This window comes from Aureobasidium melanogenum (assembly GCF_000721775.1).
Source record: "Aureobasidium melanogenum CBS 110374 unplaced genomic scaffold scaffold_5, whole genome shotgun sequence".
Taxonomy (NCBI): domain Eukaryota; kingdom Fungi; phylum Ascomycota; class Dothideomycetes; order Dothideales; family Saccotheciaceae; genus Aureobasidium; species Aureobasidium melanogenum.
Window position 1 is genome coordinate 942,425 of NW_024470057.1, and position 19,435 is coordinate 961,859.

At 50.5% G+C, this 19,435-nt stretch overlaps 7 protein-coding genes across 7 annotated transcripts; 5 read left to right on the forward strand and 2 right to left on the reverse strand.

Moving 5' to 3' along the window:
* Positions 1–1,456: 1,456 nt before the first annotated feature.
* M437DRAFT_44377 (uncharacterized protein) lies at positions 1,457–2,674 on the forward strand (the record flags this gene model as incomplete). The annotated part of the gene is made up of 1 exon (XM_041020893.1): positions 1,457–2,674. The coding sequence occupies one exon, from the start codon at positions 1,457–1,459 to the stop codon at positions 2,672–2,674; it is 1,218 nt and encodes a 405-aa protein (XP_040881914.1).
* Positions 2,675–3,058: 384 nt separating this feature from the next.
* On the reverse strand, positions 3,059–3,971 carry M437DRAFT_64509 (ABC transporter domain-containing protein; the record flags this gene model as incomplete). Its single annotated transcript, XM_041024436.1, has 2 exons — positions 3,059–3,783; positions 3,839–3,971. The coding sequence occupies 2 exons, from the start codon at positions 3,969–3,971 to the stop codon at positions 3,059–3,061; spliced, it is 858 nt and encodes a 285-aa protein (XP_040881915.1).
* A 209-nt stretch (positions 3,972–4,180) lies between these two features.
* On the forward strand, positions 4,181–5,658 carry M437DRAFT_73809 (tRNA isopentenyltransferas-like protein; the record flags this gene model as incomplete). Its single annotated transcript, XM_041026109.1, has 2 exons — positions 4,181–4,249; positions 4,342–5,658. 2 exons carry the CDS (start codon positions 4,181–4,183, stop codon positions 5,656–5,658), a joined length of 1,386 nt encoding a protein of 461 aa, XP_040881916.1.
* A 1,073-nt stretch (positions 5,659–6,731) lies between these two features.
* Positions 6,732–8,761, reverse strand: M437DRAFT_43214 (GTP-binding protein 1; the record flags this gene model as incomplete). The annotated part of the gene is made up of 3 exons (XM_041020706.1): positions 6,732–7,829; positions 7,880–8,635; positions 8,699–8,761. The coding sequence occupies 3 exons, from the start codon at positions 8,759–8,761 to the stop codon at positions 6,732–6,734; spliced, it is 1,917 nt and encodes a 638-aa protein (XP_040881917.1).
* A 723-nt stretch (positions 8,762–9,484) lies between these two features.
* M437DRAFT_82882 (uncharacterized protein) lies at positions 9,485–11,857 on the forward strand (the record flags this gene model as incomplete). The annotated part of the gene is made up of 4 exons (XM_041027827.1): positions 9,485–9,655; positions 9,717–10,560; positions 10,615–11,251; positions 11,308–11,857. The coding sequence occupies 4 exons, from the start codon at positions 9,485–9,487 to the stop codon at positions 11,855–11,857; spliced, it is 2,202 nt and encodes a 733-aa protein (XP_040881918.1).
* A 1,938-nt stretch (positions 11,858–13,795) lies between these two features.
* Positions 13,796–15,355, forward strand: M437DRAFT_43440 (putative cell wall glycosyl hydrolase Dfg5; the record flags this gene model as incomplete). Its single annotated transcript, XM_041020741.1, has 4 exons — positions 13,796–13,886; positions 13,941–14,194; positions 14,261–14,713; positions 14,762–15,355. 4 exons carry the CDS (start codon positions 13,796–13,798, stop codon positions 15,353–15,355), a joined length of 1,392 nt encoding a protein of 463 aa, XP_040881919.1.
* A 306-nt stretch (positions 15,356–15,661) lies between these two features.
* M437DRAFT_82884 (ribosomal protein L15) lies at positions 15,662–16,610 on the forward strand (the record flags this gene model as incomplete). Its single annotated transcript, XM_041027828.1, has 2 exons — positions 15,662–15,990; positions 16,049–16,610. 2 exons carry the CDS (start codon positions 15,662–15,664, stop codon positions 16,608–16,610), a joined length of 891 nt encoding a protein of 296 aa, XP_040881920.1.
* Between the last annotated feature and the right edge of the window lie 2,825 nt (positions 16,611–19,435).

The following is a 19,435-nucleotide window of genomic DNA, read 5'->3' on the forward strand; positions in this document are numbered from 1 at the left end:
ATTCAGAAGCGAGTCGGCTCTAAAGCAAAGCAGAGGCGTGGAAATGAGCGGTGAAAAAAATCCCTTTCTAGGGCGTTAACGGACTCTTTTGACCCTGAAGAAGTTCTCATCGGATCGGTGATCTTAAGAAATTGTATCTTGGTTTGGAAAAAAAATTTGTTTCCACGTGTGTTCCTTCTTGTCAACGAGGAACGTGCGAGAAATGTATGATTCGACTCGCGTCAATTAGGCGACCTACGAAGAACAGGGTTCTGCGTTTCGTATCCAGCTGCATGAATCTCAGGGATCGCATCATGCAATGATATGGCATGCGTCAGCTCATTCATACCACAAGTTAAATCCTTGTGTGATGTGTTGATATTGCGACATTGATATTGCCCACTACGGTAGGCCGAAGTGGATTGCGAGTTCGGCAGAGCTCTGAGTCATGTCGCGATGCACATGCAATGCAAGCGCGCGGCTCCGCGTCCGACGAGGAGCGCATGAACGTGGGGTGTGGCTTGGTCAGGTCAACTTGTCAAGAGTTCAATGGTAGTGTACGAAGTGCTGTACTGTACAATGCGAATGTTCCTCTCGTGCGAGCCAGCCAGAGCGATGTCGCCGGAGATGCGTGAAATTCGTTAAAGTGTCTTGAGTGCAACAATGCCTGGAAACCGGCAATGATCCCCAAGGGAATAATGATGCGAAACGTGTGATTGACGGTTGCTCCTGAGCTAGAGACCTTAAATCTTCCTGTCCAGATCGGTCTGATCACGTCTTGGCCAAACGTGTCAACGGCAGCCAAGAGGGCACCTTCCTATCGAAGGGCCCATCGATTCCATCGAAGGCCGTTGAAAGCAGCTGAGTGCGCACATGTTTCACAGACCTTGAAGGGTACATTGGCAGTCACAGCGGTGTGCTTCGTTCTGGAGAAAGCAATAGGGGGCGTTATTTGGAGAAGCAAAGACGGTCTTGTCCAAATGTCAGCCGATTCGAGAAAGGGGAGCCGAAGGGGCCCAAACGAGATGGTGAAAGCTGGTGGCTTCTGATCATGAGGTCCAAGTCATTTTAGCGCACGCGCGACCAAACTTTAGTCACAGAAATTCAGTAGTCATGATGACAGAGTTTTTCGACCCCGACTATTTACGGTTTCCATAATAAGTGCTAAAAGTCCTGATGGCCACACGAGTCTCTGCTCTTTGTTTCCCTCGATCAATTCTTCACCTGCGCAACACCCAGACATCCTTTGTCCACGGTACGACTTCCACAGCGAGATATATAAGCGTCGATCAGCAGGTACCCCGGATTAGGGCTTCGTTCTTACCGAAAAAAAGACCTTGATAGCCAGCTACCTGGTCACTCAACCATGCCCGGTCGTATTCTGGGATTCGACTTTCCATCTCCTCTTCTCAGACCTGTCCCCGAAAAGAAGCGCAGCGCATCTTCAGTACGATCGGACGGTTCGCGCAACGACAGCATGGAACACCTCAGACGCCCCCACTTTGGCAAGAGCCACTCCCACGACAAGAAGGACAAGGATGCCAAACGCGAGTCGAGTCTGGGCCGTCAAGCTGTAAGAAACATTAAGCTCGATATGGTCGTTGAGTCTCCTCCGGTCTTGTTCCTCGACAGCCCCCAGCATTCCTCGGGTTCTCTCTTCTCTGGCCGCATGCAACTCATTGTCAATGGTCCAGCTCCCGCTGCCATCAAGTCATTCACCCTCGCATTCAGAGCCACTACCACCACCAAGCGTCCTGTAGTAGACCACTGCAAGGAGTGCTCGTCCAAGTCCCAAGACCTCAAGGAGTGGAGCTTCCTGGGCGACAATGTCGAATTGGCTCACGGCACCCACGACTACCCTTTCAGCTACCTGATGCCTGGCCATCTCCCCACCACAGCTCATGGACACATTGCCAGCATCGACTACAAGCTTGTTGCTCGTGCCGAGACCGTCACTGGCGAAGTCGCAGAGTACACTCGTCCAGTTGTTATCAACCGCGCCATTCGCCCCGGAAACGACAAGAACTCTGTCAGAATCTTCCCCCCTACCAACCTCACACTCAACGTCACTCTACCTTCGGTCATTCACCCCATTGGTGATTTCCCCGTCTACGCCCGCATGTCTGGCATTACCACCAAGAAAGAAGACACACAAATAAGATGGCGTCTCAGAAAGTTGACATGGCGTATCGAGGAACAAGAAAAGTTTGTCTCACCAGCATGCCAAAAGCACATGGGCAAGGTCGGCGGTGAGGGAAGAGGCATTCAGCACGAGCACACCAGAGACATCGGCAGTGACGACCTCAAGTCTGGCTGGAAGACTGATTTCTCCGACGGTCAGCTTGAAGGCGAGTTCACTGCTTCCATCGATAGCGGCTTGAAGCCTCAATGCGATGTCGACAGCCCTTCAGGGCTCAAGATCAGCCACGTCCTGGTCTTAGAGCTGGTTATTGCCGAGGAATGGGCACCCAACAAGAAGCCCAACCAAGCAACTCCCACTGGCGCTGCTAGAGTTCTTCGCACCCAGTTCAACATCAACGTCACTGAGCGTAGCGGTATGGGCATCGCCTGGGAGGACGAGCAGCCTCCTCTTTATGAGGACATTCCCGCCAGCCCTCCTGGTTACCGCGTTGAGATCGATAATTACGACGGATCTGAACTCAACGAGGACGTGGATCAGCTCCACCTTTCATGAGCACTTCTCGCTTATTGCCATGGTCGTATGGCGGGCCGTTTTCTTTCTTCTCTCTTTTTATTCTGCACATTATACCCAATTGCAACGAGTTTATGGTCAAGCTTTGATTAAGCAAGCGGAGCTGGCGTTTTGGATAAAAGGTTGTCGAGCACAGCGTTTAGCAGATCGGATTGTTTTCGAGCGAGGAGTTGAAGGGTCAATGAACTAGAATCGGATCGTTATTATTCATCATTGCTTCAACAGCGCATTGACAATTAAAAGCACTTTCATCTCTTCAAATAATTCTTTAGTGTATGTTCCATGCCATGTATAGTCTGTCACGCCTCTATGTTGAATTGGCCTCTCTGTCGTCAATCTTGTACTCGCCCGCGGTTGCGGTGCAGTCTATGCTTCCTTTGGAGGTGCCTTCAATTGGCCATATCCACCCTTTCCTTCGTGTGTGTCGTATGTCTTGCTCTCTGACTGCTGTCCGTTGCGTGGACCACGCTCTGCCAGATCCTCACGCAGCCATTCCAACACAAGCTCTCCCAAAAGACTGTTACCCGTGCGACCACCTTCAGCACTTTGAGCATTGAATGACTCCATAGCGCCCCACTGTCTCACTTTGCCTAGAGACATGTGGACCAGATGAGTAGGCCAGTCGGCCAGGTTGTCCAGGATATGTGTTGCATAGACAATTGTGCAAGGGCGAGACTCTGTCTCTCTCTTCAAAAACTGCAAGAAGTTGTAGCGGGACAGAAGATCCAGATCCACGGTAATTTCGTCCAACAAGAGGACAGTCCATGGTCTAATCAAACCCATGCACAATTGAACACGTCTTCTTTCACCATCAGAAACGGCGTGGAGACGCCATTTCAGATCCACATCTAGAATCTTGACCAACTCATCCCTTCTCTCAGGGTAAGCATCACCGCCTATAGAAGACAGCAGTGTTGGCACATCGATATCCGTTCGGGTGATAGAATTCAAGGTCCATTCCATGCCAAGATACGTCACACCCTCGAGACCTTCGGCAAAGGGATCAATGCCTGCGATACTGACAGTTCCTTTCGGCGCCATACGCTTTCCAGACAGAAGTCTAAGTAAAGTGGTCTTTCCAGCACCATTGGCTGCAGATTTTGTCAGACCACGATAGCAATACATATCGTAGGCAGCATCACATACCACCGATCAGCAGAGTCCTGCTGTTTGCGGGCAGTTCCAGAGCGACCTTCTGAAGGCCAGTACTGCCATCCGGGAACGCGAATGTCAGATTGTTGACATCCACCTTTGGTGCGGGACGTTCAGCAGGTGCCATGTTGATTTTACGTAGAGTTGAGTATCCGCAATGTATGATGAATCATTAAATGGAAATCAGAAGATGGAAAGAAAGTGAGGTGGATTGGTCATGACGGTCACGTGCTTTGACACTTCCAGGGCGCCTCAAATCTTTGTTCGATTCACAGCGCAAATCAACATGTCAACATCGGTTTGATGTTGAGCAGAACCGTTTGTCGATTCTCTAGCATGGCCAAAGTTCTAGGGCGCGCGCCGCTGGTCGCGGTAGTCGGTGCTACGGGCACAGGAAAGTCTGAGGTGAGTCTAGACATTTCTGATTTTCGAGAAAAAGAAAAAAGAAAAAAAGAGAAAAAAAAGGAAGGAGCGCATCACTCATATTCTTCAAATAGTTGGCCGTGAATATTGCTTGTAAATTCAATGGTGAAATCATCAATGGCGATGCCATGCAACTCTATGAGGGCTTGCCAGTCATCACGAATAAAATGCCTGAAGACGAACGTGGTGGAATTCCTCACCATCTCCTTGGCTGTATAGGCTTGAACGAAGAGACCTGGACTGTGGGCAACTTCGTCTCGAACGCGCTTGCCAGAATTAACGAGATTCGAGCACGAGGCCGATTGCCCATTCTGGTCGGGGGTACACACTACTACACACAGTCTTTACTTTTCCACGACGCGCTCGCAAATAAATCTCAAGACGAGGAACCGGTTTCATATGCAGAGAGGCCAGCCATTCTTGAGGAACCTACGGAAGTCCTCCTTGCAAAGCTTAGAGAAGTCGATCCAGTAATGGCTGACAGATGGCATCCCAACGACCGCCGCAAAATACAAAGGAGTCTCGAGATTTGGCTGCAGACTGGTCGTAAAGCCTCGGACATCTATGAAGAACAAAGGACACGCCGCGAAGCTGCTGACCACGAGGCGCAATCGGAGGATGCACAAGACGAATCTCTTCTTCGTATGAGGACGCTTATACTTTGGGTCGGTGCCCAATCAGATATCCTTTCGAAGCGTCTTGATGCCCGTGTTGACAAGATGGTTACACAAGGTCTCCTGGATGAGGTGTCTACTCTGTCAGACTTTTACGATAACAGGATTGCTGGTGGTGAGTCAATCGACACGACTAGAGGCATATGGGTCGCCATCGGCTACAAAGAATTTTTGGACTACCAAGCTGCTTTACGAAAAGGCGACACAAGCCCAACACAACTAAACAAGCTACTTGCACAAGCGATCGAGAAGACCAAAGCTGGTACACGGCAGTACGCAAAGCGTCAAGTTCGATGGATTCGCATCAAGCTCAACAATGCCATCGATACAGCTGGAGCCAAAAACTCGTTCTTTATGCTCGATGGTTCTGATCTACCAAAATGGGAGCAAGATGTATCGGAAACCGGGCTCAAGTTGGTCGACAGTTTCCTCAAGGAACAAACGCTCCCAGACCCCTCGAGTCTGTCGCCGCTCGCAGCCGAGATGCTGACAGCCTCGAAACCCGATACCAGCGCTCGCTCGGATCTCTGGAGTCGCAAGCACTGCGAGGTCTGCCACACGACATCAGTTACTGAGAGCGACTGGACCGTCCATGTCAACAGCAAGAGACACAAGAAGGCCATGTCAAGTCATAGGAAGCGTGCTTTGAATGGCACTGCACAAGCCGTGGTACCTCAGAAGCAAGATGGCACCAACGAGCAACCAAAAGATGACTGAGAACCAACAAGACGAATACCAACCATACCTTATCCACCGCTGGATTCGAGATTGGTCGATTCCAACTATTCATTCAGTGTACGAGACTCTTGATCACATTCGCACAGTGGAAGACGATCCTCTAGAGACTCATAGAGTCTGGTCAAGATCCTGGAAATAGCACCAATGAGTATTGCTTGCAGAAATGCCAGACCTTTCGCACTGAGCTCGGATCAAATCAGAAGCGCCGTGTCACTGGTCAAACATCCAGCCAGGACGTGCTGAGCTTGAGCAACTTTCCCAAGCTCATCGACTGGCTTGATTCACGGACGTCGTACCAGGTCTCGAGCCCAACAACCCTTGTAGATAGTTCGATTCTATCACATGCAATAGAGCCGTGACAATTCAAGTGGTTCGACACACTCAGCATGACCAAAATTCAACAAAGCAACAAATACAATGCTATGATTCAGGAAATTGCAGACATACCTAGATGTTCGCCGCTCTGAGACTGCTGGTTGGTATTGTCCTCGTTGTTTCAGAAAGTAAACAAGTTCGACAGGGTAAGCTGCTTCTGTTGTGTTGGTAAGCTTTGGTAAGTTTTGGGTGTTGTAGTAATATAAATCTTTTTTCCTGCTCATTTGAATTTTTCTTTTGTGCATTGTGCTTAGCTTGTGATGTGAGCATATCCGATTTGATGGGCATATTGTCTCGTCTGCTTTTGCTTGCCTTTTATCTTCACTTACTTCTTCACTTTTTATAGAATGACATCTGTTCATCATATTGCTTCCATGTCGACCGTCTGATTTTGGCCCGGCAGTATCGTTAGTCATTTGAGAGCATACAGATTCGATGAAGCCTGTTCAACAATCTTGCATATGTATCGTATCCATAGTCGACTAAGCAACGAAGGACTTAACATGATAAGGAAAGAATAGTTGTTGGGTTTGTATGCACAGTTTGTCTAGAATAATGCCACCAGATGACGACAAGAACGAACAGTGCACCTCTACGCCTTGCAAATGATCGGTAACAACTAGCCCCGAAGTTCAATAATTCCCAATAACCAAAAAAAAAAAGGGCCGAGTCTACTCTTATGCAGTCGCAGGGGTAGGTGCGGGGGCAACTGCAGGCTCGGTGGTGGTAGCCGCCTTCTGTTTGCCAGCATCAGGGTTGAGCGGTTTAGTTGGATCGTAGCCGACAGCCTTGACGATACCGAGTCCTTTCGTTCTGCCTTCTCTGAACAGTATACGATCGCCCACAGCGAGGAACTCTGGACGCTGAACAAACCGGAATGCTACGGTGGCGCGGTCGCCAGTTCTGATATATGCTCTATCGATGTCGATTATAGCACACGTTTGGGATATAGGGCCTACATGCAGCATAGCCTGGTATTTTGTCTTTATGGTTGTTGCATGGCTGAGAATGAGAACTTCGGCAATAAACTCGCGGTGGACCTTAGGTGGCTGCTCGTCGTTCTTGAGCAGACACACCATGCCTTTGCGTACGTCCTTTCTGCGAACCTTCTTCAGGGCAAAACTGGCACTTTGACCAGCGCTGCAGGCAGGAACACCTATCCGTTTCCTTTCGATGCTCCTGATGCTAGTCGTCGTGAAGTTGCCGAGCCCGTCAGGACCAACTAATACAGTATCGCCGGCGTGTACAACACCAGACTTGACGACACCAGAAACTACTGTGCCAACGAATGGCACCGAGAAGGTGTCGTTGATGTGGAATTCGAAGGGAGCTTCGGCATCGTAGTGGCCGTGGTGGGGAATGATGTTGAGGAAGGTGCGAACAAGATCGAGCGAGTCGCCGGTGACGTTTGAGACTTGGAAGACAGGGCAGATGCGCTGACTGATGAACTGGGTGGCGGTGTTTATGCATTCCTCCTTGTTCTTGATGAATATGGGTATTTTTCTTGCACCAGGCGACTTCAAGATCTTGGTCAGCTGAGTGATGGTCTGCTGTAGAATGTGCGGCGGGCAGATGTCGATCTTGGTTATGCACACCATGACTGGTACGTTAAGGGCGAGAGCGATACCCAAATGCTCCTTGCTCATGCCAATAAGGCCATTGTTGGCAGCAACCATGAGTAAGCAGTAGTTGGGCTCACTGCTGAGCATGCCGAAGACTGTGGTGCGCAAGTAACGTTCGTGGCCAGCAAGATCGGTGAAGCCGATGACCTTCGCCTGGGAGGGTGTTAATAGCTGCTTCGGTCATAAGCAAGACCAGTACCTACCGATCTGCTACCAATCTCTTCCCACGAGAGTTTGCGACCAGCAGTGGAGGCCATGACGACCTCGCCCTTGCTGTCAAATCCCATGATCTCCATGCCCACCGAGCTCGTCCTTCCACTCTCAATCTCGTGCTTGTGACGGAACAGGTTGACACGGGCCTTTCCACGACCATCATCGAGACCTCCCTTGACAAGAACACCCAACATTGTGCTTTTCCCAGCATCTACGTTGCCGACGACGGCTATTCGAGTCTCGATGACATTGTCGACTGAGTTGGGCCGCCGCCTGATCATCAACTTTCCGCTGCATGCCTTCTCTTTAGGACTGACATCAACATCGTTGTCGCCGCCAACATTTTTAGTCATGAGTATTTGGTAGTCGGCGCCTAATGATTCGGTGACAGTGTGTAGTCTAGCCAGAGCAAAGTCCCAATCATTCTTGTCAAAGTTCATGGAATCTCCATTGTCTTCCAGACCAAGGTCGAACATGGCTTCTCCATGACCTTCTTCGAGTCGGCCGTTGACAAAGCCCGTCAAGAGGCTCAGGCTCTCGTCAGCATCGTCAGACTTGTCAAGAAAAAGGTGTTTTAGTGGGAGGGTGGCGGGCTCATCACTGAGGTTGAGAGAGTCCAGAATATCGAGCTCGGCATGTTCTTCAGTCGTGACGACCGACTGAGTGCCATAGGCAGAGTCCTGATCCTGGGGATGACGGCGCTTGGCTTGCTGCTTTTGGACATAGTCGGCAAAGTCGCTAAGAGCCTGTGTCCATCACAGATTAGAGCTGTTTTGGTGGAACAAAGCATAAGGTGGCGAGGCGCATACCGATTCTCCAGCGCGGCGCTCCTGGGGCGAGAGCTTGTTGTAGCGGTCGTTCCGTGTGGCCATGCTGTCCGCAGTGTGTGTACCGAGACAGACGAGTCACAGCTAGCTGAATGTTTTAGTTCTTTGATCAAGCAGATTGGCAGAAGGCGCAGGATATCAAGGTGCTTTGAGCTTCGACCTTCCCCACATCATTGCACAATCGAGTCATAGATGGCCTGTCGTCACCGTAGTGACCCTGACCCTGACCCTGACCGCGCCCGCAAACGAGACGTCGGCCGCCGCCCACCGGCCGCTGCATCAGGTCACCGGCTCGTGCGAATGACTGTTGCTGCTGCTGCCTTCCTAGTCCCTTTTTGCCATTTGGAAGCATTAGAACTAGAACGTCTCGCGGGGTACGCAGGAGAATTGTTGCGCTGAGCTCGGGCGCCGTTGCTTTTGCTTTCTTTCGCCACTGTGCCGCTGCTAACTTAGGCCGCCTTCTAGGCCGTCTGTTGGTCGCTTTCTCCTTTTGTCTTCTTGTTCTTGTTCTTGTCCTTGGTTGTGCTCTGCTGCTTCTCCGAGTAACAGGCCCAGTCTCGGAATTGGTTTTGGCATTTAGATCTCTCCACCCCTCGATCCCTCGAACCCTGGTGCAAGTGGCGCTGTTTCCAGACCCCCTCGCTAATCGCCAATCGATATTATCGTTCGGAGGCTCCTCCGCCTCACTTACATCGCTCGCCGCCTCGACTGCCTTTTACCCCCCCGTTTGTCTGCCTGCTTGCAATCACAGCATCATTATTGCAAGTCATGTCGCCGCCAGTGCTCGGGATTACTCGGCCGCTGGCGCCTCAGCCTACAAGGCCTAGCGATATTCCCGTACTGCAACCTCTGCAGAATCATTATCCTTTGAAGTCGACCCGATCGAGGCGTGGCACCATCAATGCCGCCTGTCGCGAATGTCGCTTGAAGAAGCTAAAGGTATTGTCCAAACAAGTCAACGCTCCTCAGACGGTGCCTTGGTGCTGAGTTTGCCAAACAGTGTGATGGCGCACGCCCGAGCTGTCAGCGTTGTATCGTCAAGGGCATTGACTCTTGCGAATATACCGTGAACCCCGGAGAGACTCGCTTCACTGCCCTCAAAAGGAAGAATGCCTCCCTCGTGACAGAGTCGGATCGCATGCAGAAATTCATAGAAGCCTTGCGCGCAGCATCTCCCTCTCAAGCACAAGAAATGCTGAATACTCTCCGCACTGCCGACGCCTCAACTCAACTTTTGTCCACACTGGCCCACTCCGACCCTGAGCCTCAGCCTCAGCCTCTACAACGCCAGAAGTCCGACTCATCCGTATCCTCGGGTCCATCCCCTCTCTCCAGCAACGGCAACGACTCTACACTAACTCCCCACACTTCTCGTTCTCGAAGCTGTAACTCAAGTACCAATACCGATCCATCATTGCCCGTCGACGATACACCTGCCCTCGACACCCACTCCCAGTCATTCTCTGATTGTGAAAGACCTCTACCAAGCGTCGATGTCCTTCGGAAATGTACCAGCACTTTCTACAACGAGTCCGGCAAGCTGTTCCAAGTCTTTTCACCCAGCCATATTGAGGCTCAATTCCAAATTTTAGCAGATGCCCAGAGTGACAAGCAAGCCCGTCGCCTCGCCACCTGCGAGCTCTGTGCTGTGGGAGCTATCGGTTCCCAATACATCAAGGAGAAGGAATATCTGCCAGAAGGCACCCAACAGAATATTTACAGCGCTGCGAAGCATCTTTTGGAAGATGCTGTTACTTCCGACGCGAATAGGGCTGCCAAAACTTGTGTCATGCTCACTTTATACAACTGCATGAACAAACAGAAAGTTGCCATGACGTTCGTTGGTAAGTTAAACAGGTCACTATCGTGTTTCGTCTACCCTAACAATGTCTTTGTAGCAATGGGACTGAATCTTCTGACGCGACCGCCAATTCCACAAGTCTGTCCACCCAACATGGAACGGAGTCACTGGATGGAACTTCGGAAAACCTGGAGAGTGCTTGTCTTCCTCGAAGCCTGGCTGTCTTCGACTCTCGGGTATGTGTCAGGATTACAGCTGCCGAAAGACCTCGTGAACGCGAAGAACCTTGAAATCGAAGACGAAGCCAATCTCGAAGAGAAGGTCACAACCGAGATGGTCAGAATCACAGTCATCAAGTTCGACATGCTACGCCTCAGTCTGTCTTTCAATGGTTTAAGCGCGCTTATGGTCGAGACGATCACCAAAGAGTTGAATCATTGGCATCAGAATCTGCCGCGCGATATGCGTCTTACCGAGTTGGCGAATAACCCCGAGGTATCCTTTGAATTGCGCAGAACCATTTACTACGTCAACTTCCTTTACTTTGGAGCTCGGATCATGCTTCTGCGCCGCGTTCTGCAGAGCATGCATGACAAGAATAGTCTACTTGTTGGAGACGAAGCAACAGTCAACGGCTTGATAGCACAGGCAAAACATGCTGCCACGGAGTCTGCGAAGCTGTTCGAAAGGTTGTTGATCGAAGGTGGCATTATCCAAAGATGTTGGGTGTGCATGTGAGTGTCCTAGATGCCGAGAATATGATATGTGGATGATACTGACAAGTGAATAGCTTCCAAGCCTATTCTAGCTGTGTAATCATACTCCACAATGTGGCAGAAATGCTGTTTGAGCAACACATGGAAGGACGGTTCGCCGCCAGGCTGCAGGATGACTTGCACCTTGCATCCGCTTGTCTCGACTTCCTTGGAGTATGCGGCCAGAAAGACGTGGCCGCCGGGCAGTTCCACTCACTCCTCAGTCGCTTCTATGCCATTCTAAACTCCACCGCCAACGGTCGACTCAAGTTTGGCCAAGACGTTATCAGCACCGCCCGCGAGCTCAATGAATTGATTAGACGACCATTCAAGACACAGGCCCAAGACAGTGTTGAATGTTGCTATCGATGGCAAGAGGACGACCACCAGCATAATCAGTGTCGAGAACGTATCGACGAGCCCATCATCCGAGATGTCTCAAACGCACCTGATCAGTCATGTTGTTGCGACGACAGCTGGCAGCGCATCGATGGCATCAAGAACGATGGAATGATTCACGATCTACTCAGTGGCATCCGACCCGGCCGTTTCCTCCCCGGCTTTGAATCAAGTGCTTGGTCTTGATGTTAGTAAGAACCTGGACGATTTACGCTCGGTCGAATCATCAGGACGTGGCAATGAGGGTGCTGCCACCTCGCTTCACTCCTCGAGGGTGCATGGATTTCTTATGTTGTTTACGACTTTTAACCGCCTTCGAGCCAGACTGTTATGGGGTTTGCGGAGTTTGTTGGTTTACTGGTTTGGTCTGGAGATATCTAGGAGCACGGTGGCGTGCATCAGGAGGGAAATCATATCAGGAAGGCGATATACCATTTACAGTTTTGGGTTTGACGGATTGTCATTGTCCACGTTAGGTAGCGTATACGAGAAACTACCAAAGCAACAGAGCTTATATCATGACCGAATATATTGCATAGAAGAGGACATTAATAAGTTAACAATTGAGAGCAATTCCTGATGAAACCTCACCCATCTCGTGGTTCATTGACATCAGTCAAAGAAGAGAGCAAAAAGTATGTCCATCGAACAAAACGTACAGCAGCAGGGATTCCCACGTGGTCACCCACCGTAGTACTAATCTGCCGTTCAACTGCTTATGTATGGCAGAGCGGACGGGATGCCCAGTTTTCAGCTGACTGTGGCCGTACGTGGAGAGCCTACAATCTTATTGGTTTATATGCCTGTTCTAATTTTCTGTCCGCGAAAACCAGAAAGGAGTTTAATATGGTATGTCGGCTTAGAACAATACAGCGCCAGTTTTAAGCAAGATAAGTAGAGGGAATACATATCCGTGCCCCTATTATCAAATCCTCTCGAAATCGGAAACTCTTAGGACTCGACCAGCGAAGTTGTCTCGCCAGCGAAGGTGGACAAGGCTCGTAGCTACCGAGAATCATCAGACGTAGCACATTGCTTTTCGATACAACTTTAATAGCATTGCGCGAACAAGTCAATATCGACCGGTGATAGCTACAATTGAGTACAACGACAGGCATTTCCACTCCTGGGAGAGCTTGCAAGATACGAAACACACAGCTAGCAGACAGAACAGTACTGTAGCTTGAGAATTAGACAGTACGTGCATTCGGAGTCATGTTTCTATGGTCTGCTGGGGCACCCTGTCATTACCTACCGTCAAGTATCACTAACCGCATTGAGTAAAGGAACGCATGTTCTAAATGCGGCCCGCCACTTTGTAGAAGAGACGGATCGATGGCGTTTTCGTTCCTGAACATTGACGACGGAAGCTGCTAGGGCTGTCCGTCCCGTGTTTTGGTGCAAAACTGTGGCCATGGTCGTGAATCGTGATGCACACGAAAGCAAGAACACACAAGCATGCTAAGGCTCGCTAAGCAACGCTGGTGCGATTGGCACCCACCCAGCGGTCGAGAGGTTGACATGTTGATGCTGATCCAGTGGTAACCCTTTGGATTCTGCCGTGCAGGAGCGATTCACAGTTGGTTATTGATATTTGGATTGTCAAGCTGGGGGTTGAAAGTTAAAGGTCGGACCGACGAAAAAGAAGAAGCATCTCTCAACGCGCAACGCAGTCACTTCCAGAAAATCAGGATCAACAAGGAACTTGCATCACTCGACGAGTTGCGAATCCGCCAATGAGAAATGTCTCATAGCCTAGAGGGACGGGTGCCAGTCAGCGCTTCTCAACATGGCCAAATGAAAAAGCGGGCCCCGGAGTAATGCTGGACAACCCGACAATCATCGAGGGCTGTGCAGAGAGAATCACCAGCTTGTTTCAACTTGGAATTGTACACGCACCCTTCGTCATCACATCACCTTGATCTGCTCCAAGTAGTCGTTCGTTCGCTGTCACAAAGATACAGTCCGGGAATTTCAAAGGCTGGTCTGCTCGTACCGCCATTTGACGCCACCACTTTTCGTCTATCGCTCAACTTATCGTGAGGCTGGCACTCTTCTTTCAACTGCTTCCAACTCGATTTCAACGTCGCTCTTTCAAATTCACATGGTCGCAAATCTCCAGAGATGAGACCGGTATTTTCGACATGGCTTGTCAGCGCTCTGTGCTTGACAGCACACCTGGGGTCGGCACTACAACTTGATATCACTAGTCCGGGTAAGATGGCAGTAACACCATGACACAAAGTCACCAAAGTCTGACACCAAACAGACTCGATCAGGTCAACTGCGAGTGTGGTCGCGTACGACATGATGTCTTACTATACTGGAAACCGTACTGGAGACGTTCCTGGAAACCTGCCAGCTCCGTACTACTGGTGGGAAGCAGGCGCCATGTTTGGCGAGATGATTGAATATTGGTACTACACTGGTGACGCCACATACAACGATGAAGTCAAGCAGGCTTTGTTGCACCAAGTCGGAGACGACAATGACTACATGCCAAGGAATCAGTCAAAATCACTTGTACGTTTACCAAAAGAGCATCTGCGCACCAAGCCGTGACAGGCCGACTGACATGATGGTGGCCAGGGTAACGACGATCAAGTCTTCTGGGCATTCAGTGCCATGACAGCAGCCGAGCTAAAATTCGAGGATCCGGGAACTGGTGAGCCGTCGTGGCTGGCACTCGCGCAGGCTGTATTCAACGAGCAGGCATCAAGATGGGACACGGGAACATGCGGAGGAGGCTTGCGCTGGCAGATCTTCACCTTCAATGCTGGGTACGACTACAAGAACGCCGTCTCCAATGGAGGCTTCTACCAGCTGGCTGCACGCCTGGCGCGTTACACGCAGAACCAAACATATGTCGATTGGGCAGACAAGACATGGGAGTGGTATGCCGGAACACCACTGCTTAACACGCAGACATGGCAGATCAACGACGGATCCAGTACCCAGAAGAATTGCTCGGATGCCAGTCAGCTGCAGTGGACATACAACTATGGTGTTTTCATTGCTGGAAGTGCATACCTCTACAACTATGTGAGTTGTCTCAGCCGAATGCAAGAAGTCACACTGACAACGATCCAGACTGGCGAAGCAAAGTATATGGATCGCATCGAAGGTCTTCTCAACGCCACACTAGAAAGGTTCTTCCCTCAGAACATGGGCGGAGTTATGGTTGAAATCACCTGTGAACCGCTAGGCAACTGCAACAACGATCAGCCAGCATTCAAGGCATTCCTCACCCGATGGCTTGTAGTAACAGCACAATTGGTTCCAGAGCTTTACGAACGCATCTTCACGTACTTGCGCAAGGACGCAACAGGTGCGGCCGGGCAGTGCTCAGGAGGTGCCCTAGGAAGACATTGCGGGCGTGAATGGAATACGACAACGTGGGATGGGACGTCAGGAGTAGGTGAACAGATGTCTGCTCTTGCAGCAATTCAAGCTATGATGATGGACACGACGGAATTGGCAGCACCTGTGGGAGCGACGACGGGAGGAACGAGTAAGGGCGATCCCAGTGCAGGTACAGGCAGCAGTGGCACGACGGGCAGCAACGGCATGCCTGCGATCAACACGGACAAGATCACGACTGGTGACAAGGCTGGAGCGGGAATCTTGACAGCAGTGGCGCTGCTATGCACAATAGTCACAGGAGGAAGCTTGGTTCTGGAATAAGATGGTTGATAGCAGTAGGAAAATGGCCAGGGAAAAAAACAATGGCTGGCTGGCTGGCTCCAGGATGGCATGTACAGTACAGACCAAATTTCTACACCCATAGAAGTCTAGTTGAGAGTAGTCTTGTCCTTTGTGTCAGTTGGCTGTTTGACAAGTCTGATGATTCTGGGTTCGTTCTGATGGACCCTGGATAGAAACGGCACGTGATTGGTCAGAGCCAATGTTCGACGGGCGTCGCGAAGTTGGCGGCGTCGAGAAGGGACAAGAGAAGATTATTTGGTCTATCACACACATACAACAGCAAACATGCCGCCACGACTCAATATCCTCTCGCGAGCATCGCTATGCCGACCTTCAGCGTCTCACTCGAGTGTAGCATCGCTGCTGCTGCCTTTCCTTCGTAGCGCACAACAACCACAGCAACAAAGAAACGCCTCGATTCTTTCATCGCTCTCAGACAACTCGGGCGCTTACAACAAGAAGATCAGAAGAGGAAGAGGTCCTTCATCGGGCAAGGGCAAGACATCAGGACGTGGTCACAAGGGTCAGAAGGCCCACGGAAAGGTCCCGCGCAACTTCAATGGTGGTCAAACGCCTGAGGAGGTTGTCCACGGTGTCAGAGGTTTCGAGAACCAGTGAGCACTTCTCACATTGCAGGCCCAGACCGAACATATGGCTCATACGTGAACCCAGGCACTCGATTGAAATGACACCGCTCAACATCAACCGCCTCCAAGCATGGATTGACGCAGGCCGTCTCAACCCAAACGAACCCATCACTCTCAAAGAACTGGCAAAGTCGCGTTGCGTTCACGGTATCAAGGATGGCATCAAGTTGCTCGCCCGTAGCTCCGACAAGCTCACAACCCCCGTCGAGATCGTCGTCAGCCGCGCCAGTGCTTCAGCCATCGAGGCCATCGAATCCGCTGGCGGCAAGGTCACTACCCGCTACTACACCAAGCCTTCCATCTCTCGCGTTCTGAGGGGCGAGACAGACCCTATCTACAGCATCCAGAGCGCCCCTTCTCTCACACCCCGCCCCGAGTTCAAGTACAGACTGCCCGACCCGGCCAGCAGAAAGGACATTGAATACTACAGAGATCCTGCACACAGAGGCTACATGAGCCACACACTGCAAGAAGGCCAGGGCCCCAGTTTGTTCTTCAAGACTCCTGGTCAAGGTCGCGTCGACCACAAGAAGGTCACTTCCAAAGGCGCCAAATCTGTCATCAAGGGCGAGAACAGGGTCTGGTGATTTGTGTAATATCAACAGAAGAAACTCTTCGCCCGTGTATCAATACCTTCTTTCCAGCTTTTTGGATTTTTTGTTCTCCTCGTGTTACGCAAATAAGCAGACGGGCTTGATTCCGTGCAACGACATGATTTCCGTACTTGCCATGCTGTAAGGTTACCCTGATGCTCACACTTCTTCCATGCTCGTAAAATGTGACGAGTCGGGTACTACCATCACTCTTGCAGTGGCAAAGAATTGAGTGATCATAAATCACAAGTCTCAGTGTACATGACGGATAAAGGAGTGGTATGTAAGGTACCTCGTTTCTTTGCTGCATGGTAGCGAACATGACCCTTTTCTCTCGCTTGACCTTTCATGATGCAAACGTGACACTGATATTGCATGTTCATATTTCGTGACAGAGCAGCAGCTCAACGACATGTACATACCACATAAGCGTTGAAGTGCTTGTTTTTGTCTTGCTCAGGTGGTGCTGACACCCGTGACTGCATGTTTAGATCATGGACTAGGCCCACATCCATGAACATCGAGCAAACCGCAAGCGCATTCAAAGTCGCGGTGTGTACGATATTAGGATCCAGCTAATAAGGTAGGCTGTCCATGCATCTCTCGCGCAAGGCAGCAGAAAAGCACTAGATTGTCGGTCGCTTACGGGAACAGACAAATGTGCACAGGAAACAAGCGTCTGGATGCATGCATGCATGAGGACGTCCAGCTGAACGGGAATAATAATATGGCTGACTGCGCTGACCGCAGCGCCGCGAGAGCAAAAAGTCATGCTTCTTTCTTGAGAAGGTCTCCTTGCAGGGGTTTAATAAACGAGAAGTGGGAATACCTACATTCTTAACATCTTATTGGAGTGACTATTCAGGCGGTGTGTAGCGTGTAGAGACAGGAGACGGGTGAAAAGAGACCGATGACTGCTCACGCCCTACAGTAGCCTTGCTGCTGACTCCTGAATCGCGTACTCGGCGCTGTTCTTTTCTTGTGTGTGACCGCTTTAGACAGTCTCAGATATGAGCGTAGATGTTGTTAAGATATTAGTGGGCGTAGCTCGCTGGGCCCAACAGCCGGCACATCTGACTACTATGTATGGACCAGATGCTGCAAAAGGTACAGCAGGTTGAGGTTATGGTAGAGATTCAAGCCGGGTATTCGCAGTGCCACAGCCTCTCTTGAGATCATCATCCGAAGAAGCAGCATCACGAGACATGGTTCTTCTCATGCACACGTCGCCTATCAAGGTACCTTTTGCGATTCTTGGACCCGGTTGATGAGGCGTTGTCATCAATTCGCCATCTCAAGCCCTTTACCCTGAACTGTTTCCTCGGGAAAAGCGATATGGATGATACCTCACTCAAACGGATCGTATTCGGCACCAGCGGACAGAAAGATCGATTCTCCCCTGTGACCACGTTTGCTTATGGAAGGTGTGGAGGAACAATTTTGGATCTATCTGCGTCCATCATTTGCTGCATCTCCACTCCATACCCACATATCGAACCATCACGAAGGAAAAGCATTCGCTGATGCCGGAGAAAAACGCCATCTCGCTTGATTGGCTTTTTTTATATCTGGTTAGATGATTGCTTTTCTCTTTCCTTTTCGAGTGCGTCACTCATCATCCAGCCGCCATGTTCTCTTTCAGCCCTGATCGATGTTCTTGGGGCAGAGACAATCATGGTTTGCTTGGTTGGCAAGTCTTGAACACCGATCCCAGCATCCCAGTGTAAATATGATCATCCACTTGCAGGGGGAGGCTTGCAGCCAAGCTGAAGTAACGTAAAACGCCGCATTCGTGGGATCAGTGGCTTTTTGGATTGTGAATTTCATTCAAAGCTTAAAAGCAAAGCATTTCACTGTAATTCCAGAAACATGAACCACTTTCCGCCCGTTCGCGGGTGCGGCTGTGGTCATGCAGGGTTTCGTGGACGGTACACCAAGAAATCGTTTGTAGCGAAGAGATGCGTCAAGAGAGAAGCCACGACACACAGACGAAGTCTGGGCCTGGTTGCGTTGCAGAATGTAGCGACACATGATGCGTAGGCTGCCGCCTCTTCATCTCGATACAAGCCTGCCGAAGTAACAAGCAACATTAGAGTCGTAAACAACACATCCAGCAAGCCGGGTCACAGGAGCAAAGGCATGTTCACCAAGTTCGTATATCGACATGGGTGACGGAGCTATGCTGCTACCGGACCCCGGGTAGTTACATGACCGCCAAGGGCGGAGACACGCCCTTGCTGTCGTCGATGCTTTTTGACTTTCTACTTGGTATTGATTCGGTCGTCAATTAGGACGTGCTTCGGAGCAAATACAAGGCTACAAGCAAGGGGTAGTAGATATTTCAAAACTGCCCAACGTGATCTCACGGCGGCCGCGGCTTGCTGTTTGTAGAATCAGACGATGAGACATGCACGAGGGTTTGATCTCCGAACAAATGCACAAGCCTCCATCTCTCGACGCCGCACTTGCGAACAAAGTTCCTGCTCCACAGCAGACCTCTTTCCCGCGTTGGTCAGGTCCGTCACCATCGTGGTGGAAAGAAAATGTGGCTGGGCTTTCCGCTGATCTTGCAGACTACGGTCTTGCCGACCAGTCGGCCGACCCCTTCAGGTTTGCACATGAGGCAGAGTCATTCCTGTGGCATATTTTTATTTTCGATGCCGACTTCTCCTTTCGTACTCGAGATCGTGTCTGTCTGTTGAATTCGATAGTTGGTGACAATCCAACCCCAAGCTGAAAGGGCTGGGCTGGCTTTCGTACGAGGCGCTTTTCACGCTAAACGAAAATCCCTAAGCAAAAAGTCGTTTTCGTAAAATCCT